This window comes from Bison bison, unplaced genomic scaffold (genome assembly GCF_000754665.1).
Source record: "Bison bison bison isolate TAMUID 2011002044 unplaced genomic scaffold, Bison_UMD1.0 scf7180017864498, whole genome shotgun sequence".
NCBI lineage: Eukaryota > Metazoa > Chordata > Mammalia > Artiodactyla > Bovidae > Bison > Bison bison.
The window spans coordinates 1676716-1690723 of record NW_011495057.1 but is presented as its reverse complement, the minus strand read 5'-3'; the positions used below and the strand labels follow the sequence as shown (position 1 = coordinate 1690723).

At 36.2% G+C, this 14008-nt stretch overlaps 1 protein-coding gene across 1 annotated transcript in view; it reads right to left on the bottom strand.

Annotated features, from left to right (window-relative positions):
* The window catches only part of MIB1 (mindbomb E3 ubiquitin protein ligase 1), a 95458-nt gene that overhangs the window by 36506 nt on the left and 44944 nt on the right, over positions 1-14008 (bottom strand). The window contains exons 11-12 of the mRNA XM_010828915.1: positions 6378-6575; positions 5129-5280 (exon numbers count right to left, since the gene is read on the bottom strand). Coding sequence (XP_010827217.1) covers positions 5129-5280; positions 6378-6575 — 350 coding nt within the window. The remainder of the gene's footprint in view (positions 1-5128; positions 5281-6377; positions 6576-14008) is intronic.

Genomic DNA, 14008 nt, shown 5'->3' with positions numbered 1-14008 from the left:
TGAATATTGCCTGAATTAGTGTTGACCTTCTCCTAGTTTGGTTCAAAACACGTAACTATTTCTTTACTGTTTATATTTCAGTGAGAGCACTTACCTTACAGGCAAACTATAACTGTTCAAAGTTTTTAAAAGTTATTAAAAAGTTATTTAAAAAGTTTTAAAAAGGTATTTTCAGAAGACATCCCTTCTCAATATTGCAATTCCCTTTTAACAAAAACTTGCTGTACTGAGTTTTAATGATAATTTCCATACTCAAATTCATGATTATTGCTAACCACAATGTATTATTAAGCAGATAATGAGAAGTAACCAGGCAATCTGTACCCGAAATGACAGAGAATTCAGTCAAGGAACTAGACTTTTAAAAGAGTTCAATTATTAACCTATGGTTAGGGACACTACATAAGCAAAAAGAAAGAAAAATAAGCTATCATGCATGGCAGTTCCTTCAACACAAGTCTAAGCAATACACTGAATACACGTGTGATCTATTTATAAACCAAAGGGTACCAGAGGTACTTTTCTTAAGGCCATTCATCCCTCCCCCCCGTCAGCAACTTGCTGTTTGTTAGTCCTTAAGTATTATGCTAAAAAAAGAAGTGGCGGTAGGAAAGTGTGACTGACTAGCAGTATTTTTCCCTAACCTATTTCACCTGCTTATTTGGTTTACTGCTCAAAGATAAACAGAAAACATTACTCTGATACACATCAAGGTCTATATGCTCTTTTTAAATGGTGCTGGTTTTGGAATAGGTCACTGTCTATATTTAAGAATTCAGCAAAGGTGTTAAAAATAAAGATGTACATTGGTAACTCCTTAATGCACTACCAACGCGCTAAAGGGTAAAGACTTCTGCACGACTGGAGTGGGAAACACGAAAAGTGCCTTCAGAAAATAAAGTTTTACAATCCATGGCTGAAACACTGATACGAGATTCTCTTAACATTTGAGGAAGGACCATAATCATAATTTTACAAATAAAAAAATTTCAGCTGTTTTAGGTCCCCAGCTAGCAGCACGGCAATGCTTTGCTAGAGCTGGTAAAATGGAACCAAATCGCCTCTTCAATGGATTTGGTCCCCTTCAACCAGCTGTAGCTATGCATTGATTACTACAGGACAGCCAGCGTTTTCATTTATCATTATTAATCACATGTCAACTGATTTCAACTTACTTATTCAGATTATGATTTAAATCAAATAATTTGTAACTGTTAATTCTACTTGAAAGAGCTATAATAGTATATGATGTTAATAAACAGTTTGGTGAAAAACTGTGTGAATGATATAAGGCTTTCAAATAAAATTATTTTATTCATTTATGGTCTCTGTATTAAATTTCTTGTCCTTCAGAAATGAAATGATATTGAAATGCAGACTGTGCCACAAAGTTTTAAAAAAACCAAAACTTCTTTCAAAGGAAGAAAATATCTGAGAAGGTCACCTGAAACCCTAACAGGAATGCCACAGTGTGGACATGCACTATTTTAAATTAAAGAAAGGCGTAACATTATATGGGTTTCCCTGGTGGCTCAGCTGGTAAAGAATCTGCCTACAACGAGGGAGACTTGGGTTTGACTGGGTTGGGAAGATCCCCTGGAGAAGGGAAAAGCTACCCACTCCAGTATTCTGGCCTGGAGAATTCCATGGACTGGATAGTCCATGGGGTCACAAAGAGTCAAACACAAGTGAGTGACGTTCACTTCACTTCATAACATTATATAAAACAAAACTCCAGAAATGCTGAGTCACTACCTTTCATATGATTAGCAATTAATTGACTGCTATTTATCAGAACATTGATAGGTAAGGTGGAAAAGGAGACAATGACACTGCACAGCATTTGGCAGACAGACTTAAATAGTAAGTATGTAATTCTTCTGATACTGAACCAAAAGACTTTAATCCTCAAAAAAGGAACAAAATACTAAGCATTGCTACCTTTTACTTATATAGATATTTCAACTCTCCAAACCTGTTTCCTCAGTTGTAAAATGAGAAGACCTTTTTTCTCTTAATTCTGAGTTTCAGTGGTTTCTTTTGTCTTACGACATCACTGGTTAGTACCAGGAAAGAAAAGTCAAAAATTTTAAGAATAAGAAATCTGATATAAAAAAAAACTCAACATAACCCAGCTTACAATTACAACAAATAAATAACTTGTGTCATCTTCTCATACTCTTTCATGTTCAATTAAAATCATCCTTTATCTGGCAATCTACAGTCACAACTGCATAAAATGTCTTGAGCAAATAGGAATTAAAAGTCATATACCTTTAACTAAAGCACCACTTTGTTGTAGAATGAAAGTGTTTATTTTTTTCTCTTTTTTTATGTCACCTGACACCAATTATCTGGTTGGAGGCGTTCTCAGGAATTAAAGAAACAGAAGTAGTATTTTTTCCCCCTCCTTGGTTTAACATTATTAAATATACTAGCCTGCTCTCAATGTGCTCAATAAAGTTAAACAATTCAAAATATTTAAAAGTTACTCATCTCCTACTAAACACTTTAGTTTTTAATCTACCTTAAACTTTACAACTTAAAAATATTATATAACCTAAATTAAATTCCCCCAAGAAAATCTTTTTGCCAATTCTAACTTGAAATACTTGCTCTGTATGAACTCCTGACAATTTCTCTACAGAATTTTTATTTTAATTGATTATATACTCTTGTGATATCTAACACTGTCTTGTCAAATGAAGACTAACATGTGTTGAGTCCTCACCTATAGTCAAGGCATTATGGGAGACACACAAATATTTGTGCCCAAAATTTTAACAGAAAGAAACATAAAAATGCACATACTAAGGGACAGCACAAAGAAGATAACTGCAGAAAACAAGAACACAGAACAAGGAAGTATAGAGCAAACAGAAAATAATTTCAAAGATGAAATCTAAGACTTCAGGGAGAAAGTCGGTTAAGGGGATCTTAAAGAAAGAAAGTGCTTAATCAGTGAAGGAAAAGAGCAGAAACTTTTAGGGAGAGAGAGTAGTACAGTATAGCTGAAGGTCAAGGTGGGCAGAGAGATTTTAATTAGTGGGCTATAAACTTAAAAGACAGGCTCATGACACACAAGTCAGCTTGATGTACTGGTATACCCTTGGTTAAATCATTCACTGTCCATGTGTTCCAGCCTTACCTCACAGCCCAAAATACAGAGGAAATAATATAAGGCAGCTAAGATCAAATGATTCTAAAGTCAAATAGACCATGCTCAAGTACCAGCTGTTCCACTAGGCAGCTGCATGATCTTGAATACAAGTATTGAAAAACTTCATTTCTTTATAAGCCTCATATTCTTCATCTATAAAATTAGGATATTAACACCTGCTTCCTGCTTCAAAAAGCTGTTCAAGGGATTAAATGAGATAATGCATGTTAACTACTTGCATGTGGTAAATCTGTCATCACCATCTTTTATTTAAAAGGCAGGGAACAGATAATACTATTTTCTCTCCTTTACAGTGTCAACATTAAATATTTGAAGTGTTCAAATATTGTAATTTGAAAAAAACAAATCAAGACATAACCTAAAATATGGCCATTTATTTCATCCTAGATTATATACCTATTGTTACAGTACCAATAGTCAACTTGAATAAACTCCTTTTGTTCTCTGTGCTCACCCTCTAGTGGTGATCTTAAGAAGCTAAAAAAAAAACAGCAAAAAATTATTGTAAAAGGAAACATGATGTAAAAATGCAATAGGGAACCAAAGAATAAGAAATCATGGTGTCTACAGTTATTAATATTGAATTGTATATCTGAAAGCTGCTGAGCTAATCTTAAAACTTCTTATCATAAGAAAAAAATTTGGAACTATGCATGGTGATGGATGTTAACTAGACATATTGTGGCAATCACTTCACAATATATACAAATATCAAATCACTATTTTTAACACATGATATTAATATAATAAAGTGAAGTGAATGAAGGTCACTTAGTCTTGTCCGACTCTTCTCGACCCCATGGACTACACAGTCCATGGAATCCTCTAGGCCAGAGTACTGGAGTGGGTAGCCGTTACCTTCTCCAGGGGATCTTCCCAACCTAGGGATCGAACCCAGGTCTCCCACATTGCAGGTGCATTCTTTACTAGCTGAGCCACAAGGGACATTAATATAGTATCATATGTCAATTACATCTCAAATTTTTTAATTTAAAATTTTTAAATTATCAAAATAAACTTCCAAGTAAACATCTTCCTCAGTCAATACACGTAGCTTGATTCAACTATAAACACAAGACACCTAATGAAGGGTTTTCTTTTTTTAAAGTTTATTTATTATTATTATTACTATTATTATAATTATTATTTGGGGGCCTCGCCACGAGGTAGTTCCCCAACCAGAAGCTGAACCCAGGCCCTTAGCAGTTAGAGCACAGAGTACTAACCATTAGATCCCAGGGGAATTCTCCAGAATTTTCCAAAATGCTTCTCAAGGTAAAATTGTTCCAAAAAATTCATTTACAGAAAGTTCTACGTTAAGCAAAGCTAAGCATTTTTCTTTTCTTCCCTGCAGATCCTTTATGAATTTTATGACTTCCCAAAAGTCTTTCTCAAACTTCACCAACAAGCACTTTTTTCAGTAGACTACCTATTACCCTAACAATGGTTAGAAGACATCTGTACTAGAAGTTTATAGTTAATTATATTATCAATAAAAAAAATTAGGTAACTTAAAAGTGTTTTAGTCAAAAGTTTAAAAAAAATAATTACCATGCAAATAGACAATTTGGAATAAAGAAAAAAAAAAAACAGATAACATGAGGTTTTGGTAAGAGGATGCCTGAGAATGATCTTGAAGACATATAAATCTCCAGGTGGAATGCATTTTAATTAAACCTTTAGAATACAAGCAAGTCTTCCTGATATTTTATACCCATATTTAACATATATTTAAATAGTCATTTCATGATACTTGTATTAGTTTAACAAAAAAAAACATATAAAACTAATCTATTTTAATGAAGACATAATTTCCTCAGATTTTAAAACGATTTAAAATATTAAAATAAGCCAAAATCACTTCCTTATAAGCATCAGAAAAAGAGAGCCCGCAACAGAAAACTATTTTTAAATTGCATAGGAAACAGTAAAAGGTGACATCTTTACCTGGGGTTTCCTCTCAGTGCAGCATGATGTAGAGCATTAAACCCATTGTTGTTCGTGATGGTAACATCTGCTCCAGCTTCTAGAAGAACTGCCAGGATGTCATCACGTTTCTTACTTATTGCATCATGAAGAGGAGTATCGCCTTCAGAATCCTTTATTTTTTCAAAGTTTTAAGAGATGTCATTAGCTCTTCTTCAATTATTATATGTAAAGTTAATTCTTATAATGATCTACTAAGCAAAGAAAAACAGAAGCCATATCCAACAACCAGTAATAAAACATGCTGTGTGTTAAATTTCAAAATGCAGGCAAGAAATACTAGCCTCACTATAGTAAAGAAATCTCTAGTCAATCTAGATGGACAATACAATAAACATGCTACAGTTTTCCAAAGAAAATAAAAAATAAAGCAAGGACGTATCCTCAAATACAATTAAAATTTTAATGAGATAGAAAAGCTAACCCCCACCCAACTCATTAGCTTACAATGGGCTGCTATACCACACTCTTACCATTAACAGTTACACCCTAAAATTCCATACCTACTATAAAATCAATCCTAAAACTCCATACATATTTTCTAAATCAGAAAATCTTCCAAGACTAGATCAAGGACTAGACCAACAATCTAACATAAACTAAGCTACAATTAAAATAATTTAGACTCCTCTGAAGTAACTATTATGAATTGCTGAAGCTCACTGTCATGATCAATAAAGTTAAATCAACTCCTAGCTGATATTTTTACAAGTCCCCATCACCAACTCCCCCCATACAAAATCAATTTACTGACACTTTCTTAACAAAGGCTTTTCTAAGAAGGAATAGCTGCCAATTTTATGGCATGCTATGGCACCCCACTCCAGTACTCTTGCCTGGAAAATCCCATGGGCAGAGGAGCCTAATAGGCTGCAGTCCATGGGATCGCTAAAAGTCGGACACGACTGAGCGACTTCACTTTCACTTTTCACCTTCATGCATTGGAGAAGTAAATGGCAACCCACTCCAGTGTTCTTGCCTGGAGAATCCCAGGGACGGGGGAGCCTGGTGGGCTGCCATCTACGGGGTCGCACAGAGTCAGACACGACTGAAGTGACTTAGCAGCAGCAGCATACCTTTGGAATCATTCACTATGACTGATCATACAGAAAGGACTGATAACAAAGGAATGCTTGCCACACAAACTAGTATGGCCATTTAAAAGAATCCTGGAAATACCTGCACAAATATAATTCTTTAATGGTTTTACCTGAAGACTGGGATGACAGCCAAAGTCCAGTAACGTCTTCACCACCTGAAGGTGACCTTTATTGACAGCAATATGAAGCGGTGTCTGCCTGCGCTTGTTTCTAGCGTTCAGATCAGCACTGCCCCGGTGCAGCACTTCTATAACAGCTCCTTCATCTCCAAAAGCGGCATGGTGAACTGCTCTATCGCCATCTTTATCCTAAACAGCAGCATTAAGTCTCAGTCAGTGAATGTTGCAGAAAGAAAAAAAAAAAGTGACGCTACTATAATTCATCAAGAACCAGATTAATGTAAGAAAAGGAAACAGAGTGGAGCCAACAAGATAACTAGAAATTCATTTGACGAGTGATTAGCTCCAAAGATAAATTATGACCTGGATCATTATATCATGCACACATGTACTAGACCAACAGTTACATCAGAAGTAGTCTGATTCTTCAGTACTCCTAAATTACCAGCCATGATGGTAAGCCAACATTAGAAAAATGTTAGATCACAACTATATATGAAGTTTTTTCATCAAAAAAATCTTACACAGACTTCTTAATAACACAGAAATTATACTAACAGTTGAGTAATTAAAAAAAAAGAAGGAAGAATGCCGAACAGTATGATCTCAACCAGCTTTAAGGGGGAGAAATACATCCTCATGTTAACACTGGTTATCTCTAGCTGATGAGCATACACTTTTCTATATATTCAAGAACAGAAAAAAATTATTAAGCACTTCATCTAAAGATAAAAATGAAACACAAACAAGTATAATTCTATACATCCAAACCACCAAAACTATTTCAGAGGGATCCAGTAGGTATGCCTCACCTAATGTTAGCATATTTCTGAGAAGATGAAAGATAGAAAAGGACCCAATTACTTAAATGTTTCTCAAATGTAAGAGACTGCTTTTTTTAAAATATGCTTGTACTAAAAAAAAAAAAAAAAATGCTTGTACTGAACCATAAAGATAATATACATAGTCCATACCAAAAAGGGTCTCACTGTTAGATGCAGATGGAAAAGGATATTATAAGGGTACTGCTTTATTCCATACACATCTCAAATATTAACACTCAAGTAAGCAGACTCTCAGACTTTCTCCAACCCATGATAGCCCCTGGGAGACTCTATAGTTTTGGCAAGTGGTTTGAAAATCCATATTGCACTTGGGCTTCTGAACTAGTTTCCAAAGATAATGCAGATAAATATCACCATGGTGAAATACATTTAAAACAAATGAATACAACAGTTGCTGAATTCAAAATAAGTTTTTGGTCTTCACGTATTTTCTCAAATAGATGCTAAAAGTAAAACTGCTCAAACAGGAGTCCACAATGGCTTGACAATCATTCTTAAAAGGCCAAGAAACCACAATTCAGAAATTCTCCTCTACTAATATTCCAGCAGAACAAGGTTAGGAGTCTTTGTTACTTCTCAACCTTAAGCCAAAAGGAACTAGCAAACCACTACAGGAAAGAGTAAGGACTGAACTCGTGTGCCTCTCATCAGTATTGTATCTAAAATTCCAGGGAAAAACAAGCTTCTTAAAAAAAAAAAAATTATGTTTGTGTGTGTATATTGTTAACTTCTCTAGTAACACATTTCAGTATTTCATAATCTTAGATTTAAGATCTTCCTCACTTCCAGTCTAGATTCATTTTCTGTTATAATTTTTAAGCCTATCTAGTGGTACTCCTTCCATTAGAAATGAGAACATCCACTGACACTCACTGAATAAAGATAGGAACTATTTATGAAATGTACTATATATTAATGACTGTTAGAGAACTGCTACAAAAACACTTTAATGCAGGTTCCAACAACAATTTGCTTATGTTCAAAAAAAATAATACCTAAAAAATTAAAACCCAAATATATATGTCAAAGGGAAATACATAAGGAAAATGTAAAGATTTTGGAAAATACATACACGCACTAGAAAACAATTAATTTCCAGATTTTGATTCTAAATGAGAAAACCTCACTTCCACAAAGACTGTAGCTTCCAGGTTTTGTTGCTTTCTTCCGAATTTATCTTAAGTATTTCAAAAGGCTTCAAACAACAAGACCTTTATTCTGTCTCTGATACTGCCACCAAACAAGTTGTTGAGGCCCAGCACAACAGCTCACTTCCAAAAGGTGATCTAAAGAGACTTGCAAAGGGGCCCCAAATTTAATCTAACACTGATCTTGGTCCTTTCCACCCTCTTCCCCCCCTTCGTTTCCTCCCAACCTCTAAAACCTGCTCTTGTTCCACCCTCCCCTCTGCTGGCTGATAAAACCACAGTCAGCACATTCAGGACCTATCAGTCAAGGCTCATCTACTTCCTTTTGCTGAACCCCTACAAGCAAGCACCAAGTTCGATGGCTTTCACTCTTCAGTTAGGCTCTGTTCTCTCTTGTCCAATTCTACATCTAAGTGATTCAGGCCTTCTTGCATTCTCATTCACCTGACCTACTGCCATAGCTCATCCAGCCTTCTTACTTCAATCTATTCTTCATACAAAAAACAGAATTTTCTTTATAAAACACAAAATTTATCTTTAAAATTATTTCATGTAACTCTATAAAGAACAAACCTCTTTGAAGCCTACTTCTGTGGACCATTCCAGACTCATCTGCTGCCATCTTCCCTCACACATAAAACTAACTTAACCAACTGACTTGAGCCCAGATGTTCACATGCTGCTCTCAGACTTCAAATGCTCTTGTTCATTATGTTATTGGCTTGAAAACACACATTCTTTAAAACTCAGTTCAGGCAACTCTTCTCTTATGAAACTGTCCCTGCCTCACACAAAATTAGTTTAACTCTAATTTCTAATTTATTTTTAGCAAATTATGTCAACTACTTTATTATTCTCAAATTTCATAAGTAACATCACACCTCATCTTATTTTCTATAAAACTTATTCAACTAATCAAGACGCTGATATCCTGATCATACTTAAACCTAAACAGACTATGTGGATATGGTACATTCTGCTGTGTTCTTTCATTCATTCAGTAATCATGGACTAGGTGCCCACTATGAACTCAGTGCTGTGATGGACACAGAGATAAAACAACAGGCAAGACAAAACTCCTGTCCTCAGTTGCCATTCTAGTGGGGTAAAGAGAACATTAAAAATGAAATATGTAAATAAAATGTAAATGTTTGGTAGGAAGAAATGCCAAGGAGAAAAGATAGCAGGGAAGAAAGACAAGACAGCCAAGCGATGACCCCTCCCAGGGAAGGTGTGAGTAAATAGCTGAGAAGTGAGAAAGGCCCTGAAGACATCTGGGGAGAAGTTCGAGGAGACAACACAGTGGCAGCAGGAAGGATGAAAGTTGCGTGAATTCTGGATAAATTTCACAGAGCCAACGGGATTTAGTGATATTCCAAATAAGGAGTACAGGGGAAAAAGAGGAATCAATGACGATTTTTAAGACCCAACCTGTGCAACTAAATAAAGGTGCTGATAAGAGAGGACTATAAAAGTATGATATGGCCCCTTTAAAAATCTGACCTTTTTTGTTTGGGCAATCTCAGATTGCACTCTGCCTTCCTGCAAAAGGCACCTTAAGGACTGTTTCCTGGGTCTTCTATTAATAAATCAGATCTTTTCGTGGTTTTAACTATCAATATTTTGGGGTAAGGGGAGTGTGCAGGGAAAGGGAAGTGGAAAAGCCTCTAGCCACAACCTGAACTAACATGGATCCCTAGGAACCATGTATGCTAATTCCTAGAGCCATTCTGGAGGTTATTATTCTGAGTCCTGATTTGTTTTGCAAAAAAGAATTTCCTCGAATTGAGTAGTCTTAAAGTCTACTTGCCAGTTCCTTTGCAGATTACAGTTAAATACAATGTTTCTACAGTTTTGTTTTCATTAACCAGATAAACAGAATCACATAGAATTAGCATCTGTGATTTGTTCGTTGTTTTTGTTGTTGTTGTTGTTTTTGAGAAATTGCTAGCTTTCACTGAAAAGAAAAGTGAAAGTGAAGTCAGTCAGTCATTGTCTGGCTCTTTGCAACCCCATGGACTGTAGCCTACACCAGGCTCCTCTGTCCATGGGATTCTCCAGGCAAGAACACTGGATTGGGTTGCCATTTCCTTCTCCAAACTTTCTCTAGTTGGAGAGAAATGTTTAATAAGAACACAGATAATAATGAAACCTTAAATTTCCATTGTGTTCTATATTATAAGTGGTATCTTAATTGTTTCCCTTACTCACTCTCCACCCCTTCAAATTATTATCATAGATGAGGAAACAGAAGGTTAAACCAATTAAACTTTTTGCCCAAATATTACTTTAGACAGCAACAATACCATTCAAACTTGGGTTTTTTGACAAAAGTCTAGTAGTATTCCCTATTCATATTCTCCATTGAAAAGAGCTTTCATTAATCTTAAACAATAAAACCATTTAAAATTTGCTGATATCATCAGTATATATTTGTACTATATTTGAAAAACTTATTATAAAGAATTCACTTTTTAAAACTGGGTTTCCATTCAATCCTCCACACCTTTACTCATTATATTCATCAGTAGGAAAAAAAAAATACTGAGTCCCTGGAGGATGAAAAAATGAGCTCACCCAAATCGACATACCTAAAATCCCACAGTCCTCGGTGCCTTTACCTACACATAAACAGAATGTAACCCTACTGTATTCAGTAGGTCATACATGGAGACAACCAACTTTCCAAAATAGCTCTGAGTTTTCCCTTAGAAAAAGAAACAGGGAAAAAATGTAACCTAATCACATATTTGAAAGGTATAATATAAAGCAAATAATTTAGCTTTCTAACAGCTTAAATCAACTAAAAAATCCGAAATAGTCATCTATTTGGGCCAGCAAACTTTTCTGTGAAGGGCCAGAAAGTAAATATAAGTTTTATAAGCTACATGATCTCTTGTCACAACTACACAACCACTCAGTTTTGCAGCTGGAGCACAACAGCAGAATACACAATAAAATAAATGAATGAGTGTGTTGTGTTCCAATAATACTTTTAAAAAGAAATGAAGGGCTGGACCTGGCCTTCGGGCTATAGATTGCAATCTGTGAGCTATACTATCCTGAGCTCACTTCCTGATGCAGAAGAATAAAATTAAAGGATGCACAATGAGATTCCCAGAGAACAAAATATATTATTCTCTTTATTCTTCAGCTAACTTGAAAGCTTTTAATAAAACTGGATTTTTAAAAAATCATTGTTAAATTATTGTCTAGGTGTGTTAAAGGTATAATAAAGGTTTTAAGAGAAGAGCACTTATCTTCTAGGATACATACTAAAACTATTTACAGATGAAATAATATGATATCTGGATTTGCTTCAAAATAATTCAGTGGAGGAAACGAGAGTTAAGAGGGTACTGATAAGACAGACTTGGCCAGAAAAAATAACTCAAGTGGAATAATGAGTACACAGGATTCATTACACTATTCTATTTTTACAAATGTTTTAAATTTCCAATAATAAATTTACAAACAGATCGATTAATTTATAAACGATGAATCACAATTTTAAGTGCATTTGAAAAACTAACTATTTTCTCTCTCTTTTAAACCAGGATTTCCAATCAGCATTGCTGACATTTTGCACTGGATAATTCTTTGCTGTGGGAACTGCCCTGTACATTCAAGGATGTTTAGTAGCAGCCTCAGTTTCTATCCATTACACGCCTGTCAGTCCCTTGCTCCCCACCAAACAGTTGGGACAGTCAAAAATGTGCCCACAAAATGTCCCCTGTGGGACAGAAATGCCCTCCAATTAAGAATCACTGTTTTAAGTAAATTATATTGCTATTTATTACAATGTTGAATCTTACATTCTAGAAATATGAAACTTTGCTGAACTTTTGCTTTAGTCTTAGGCAATGATTTATATTTCAACCCAATTTTTAAATGTAGTTTTCCCTTTACCCACTGGGAAACTGTGTTATTAACTTAATCAGATGTGTAATTACCCCTTTTTCACACTATCTCTACAAATTACATCTTCCTACAATGGTTTTTATAACAGAAAATGCTCAGAATGGAAATAAAAGAGGCAGTATGGTAGAAGGCCACACATATCTGTTTAGTAACAGATGGAGTTTCCAAATTGAATGATGTTATTTACAAACTACTGGCCTCACTCCAACTCCAATCTTACGTGGAGAGTACTAACTGTTTTGCTTATTTGAGCTCAATTAAGAAAGAAAAAAAAAAACCCTATTCTTGAAAAATAGTGCCAACTTCACTCCCAGTCCCCTAGCCGCAGCCCTACTCTACACAACCTCTCATGTGAGCAAGTCTTTAGAAACATAGATTTATGGATAGTCTCACTTTGTAAGGTTTAGTAATGCTGAATCACAAAGTATAGCTTTTTTTAAAAATCAGGTAAAAATTTTTTTGATTTTTAAAGCCTCTCAGCTGATTTTCTTTAATCAGAAAAGTCTGGGGAATTCCTTGGTGGTCTAGTGGTCATTACTCAGCACTTTCACTGCCATTGCCCAGTTTCAATCCCTGTTCCGGAAACTAAGACCCTGCAAGCTGCAGTTCCGTTCAGTTCAGTCGCTCAGTCGTGTCCAACTCTTTGCGAACCCATGAATTGCAGCACGCCAGGCCACCCTGTCCATCACCAACTCCCAGAGTTTACCCAAACTCACGTCCATCAAGTCAGTGATGCCATCCAGCCATCTCATTCTTTGTCGTCCCCTTTTCCTCCTGCCCCCAATCCCTCCCAGCATCAGGGTCTTTTCCAACAAGTCAACTCTTGCATGAGGTGGCCTAAGTACTGGAGTTTCAGCTTCAGCATCAGTCCTTCCAATGAACACCCAGGACTGGTCTCCTTTAGGATGGACTGGTTGGATCTCCTTGCAGTCCAAGGGACTCTCAAGAGTCTTCTCCAGCACCACAGTCCAAAAGCATCAATTCTTCAGCGCTCAGCTTTCTTCACAGTCCAACTCTCACATCTATACATGACCACTGGAAAAACCATAGCCTTGACTCAGTTCAGTTCAGTTCAGTTCAGTCGCTCAGTCGTGTCCGATTCTTTGCAACCCCATGAATCGCAGCACGCCAGGCCTCCCTGTCCATCACCAACTCCCGGAGTTCACTCAGACTCACGTCCATCGAGTCAGTGATGCCATCCAGCCATCTCATCCTCTGTCGTCCCCTTCTCCTCCTGCCCCCGATCCCTACCAGCATCAGAGTCTTTTCCAATGAGTCAACTCTTGGCATGACGTGGCCAAAGTACTGGACTTTCAGCTTTAGCATCATTCCTTCCAAAGAAATCCCAGGGCTGATCTCCTTCAGAATGGACTGGTTGGATCTCCTTGCAGTCCAAGGGACTCTCAAGAGTCTTCTCCAACACCACAGTTCAAAAGCATCAATTCTTCAGTGCTCAGCCTTCTTCACAGTCCAACTCTCACATCTGTACATGACCACAGGAAAAACCATAGCCTTGACTAGACGGACCTTTGTTGGCAAAGTAATGTCTCTGCTTTTCAATATGCTATCTAGGTTGGTCATAGCTTTCCTTCCAAGGAGTAAGTGTCTTTTAATTTCATGGCTGCAGTCACCATCTGGAGTGATTTTGGAGCCCAAAAATATAGTCTGACACTGTTTCCACTGTTTCTCCATCTATTTCCCATGAAGT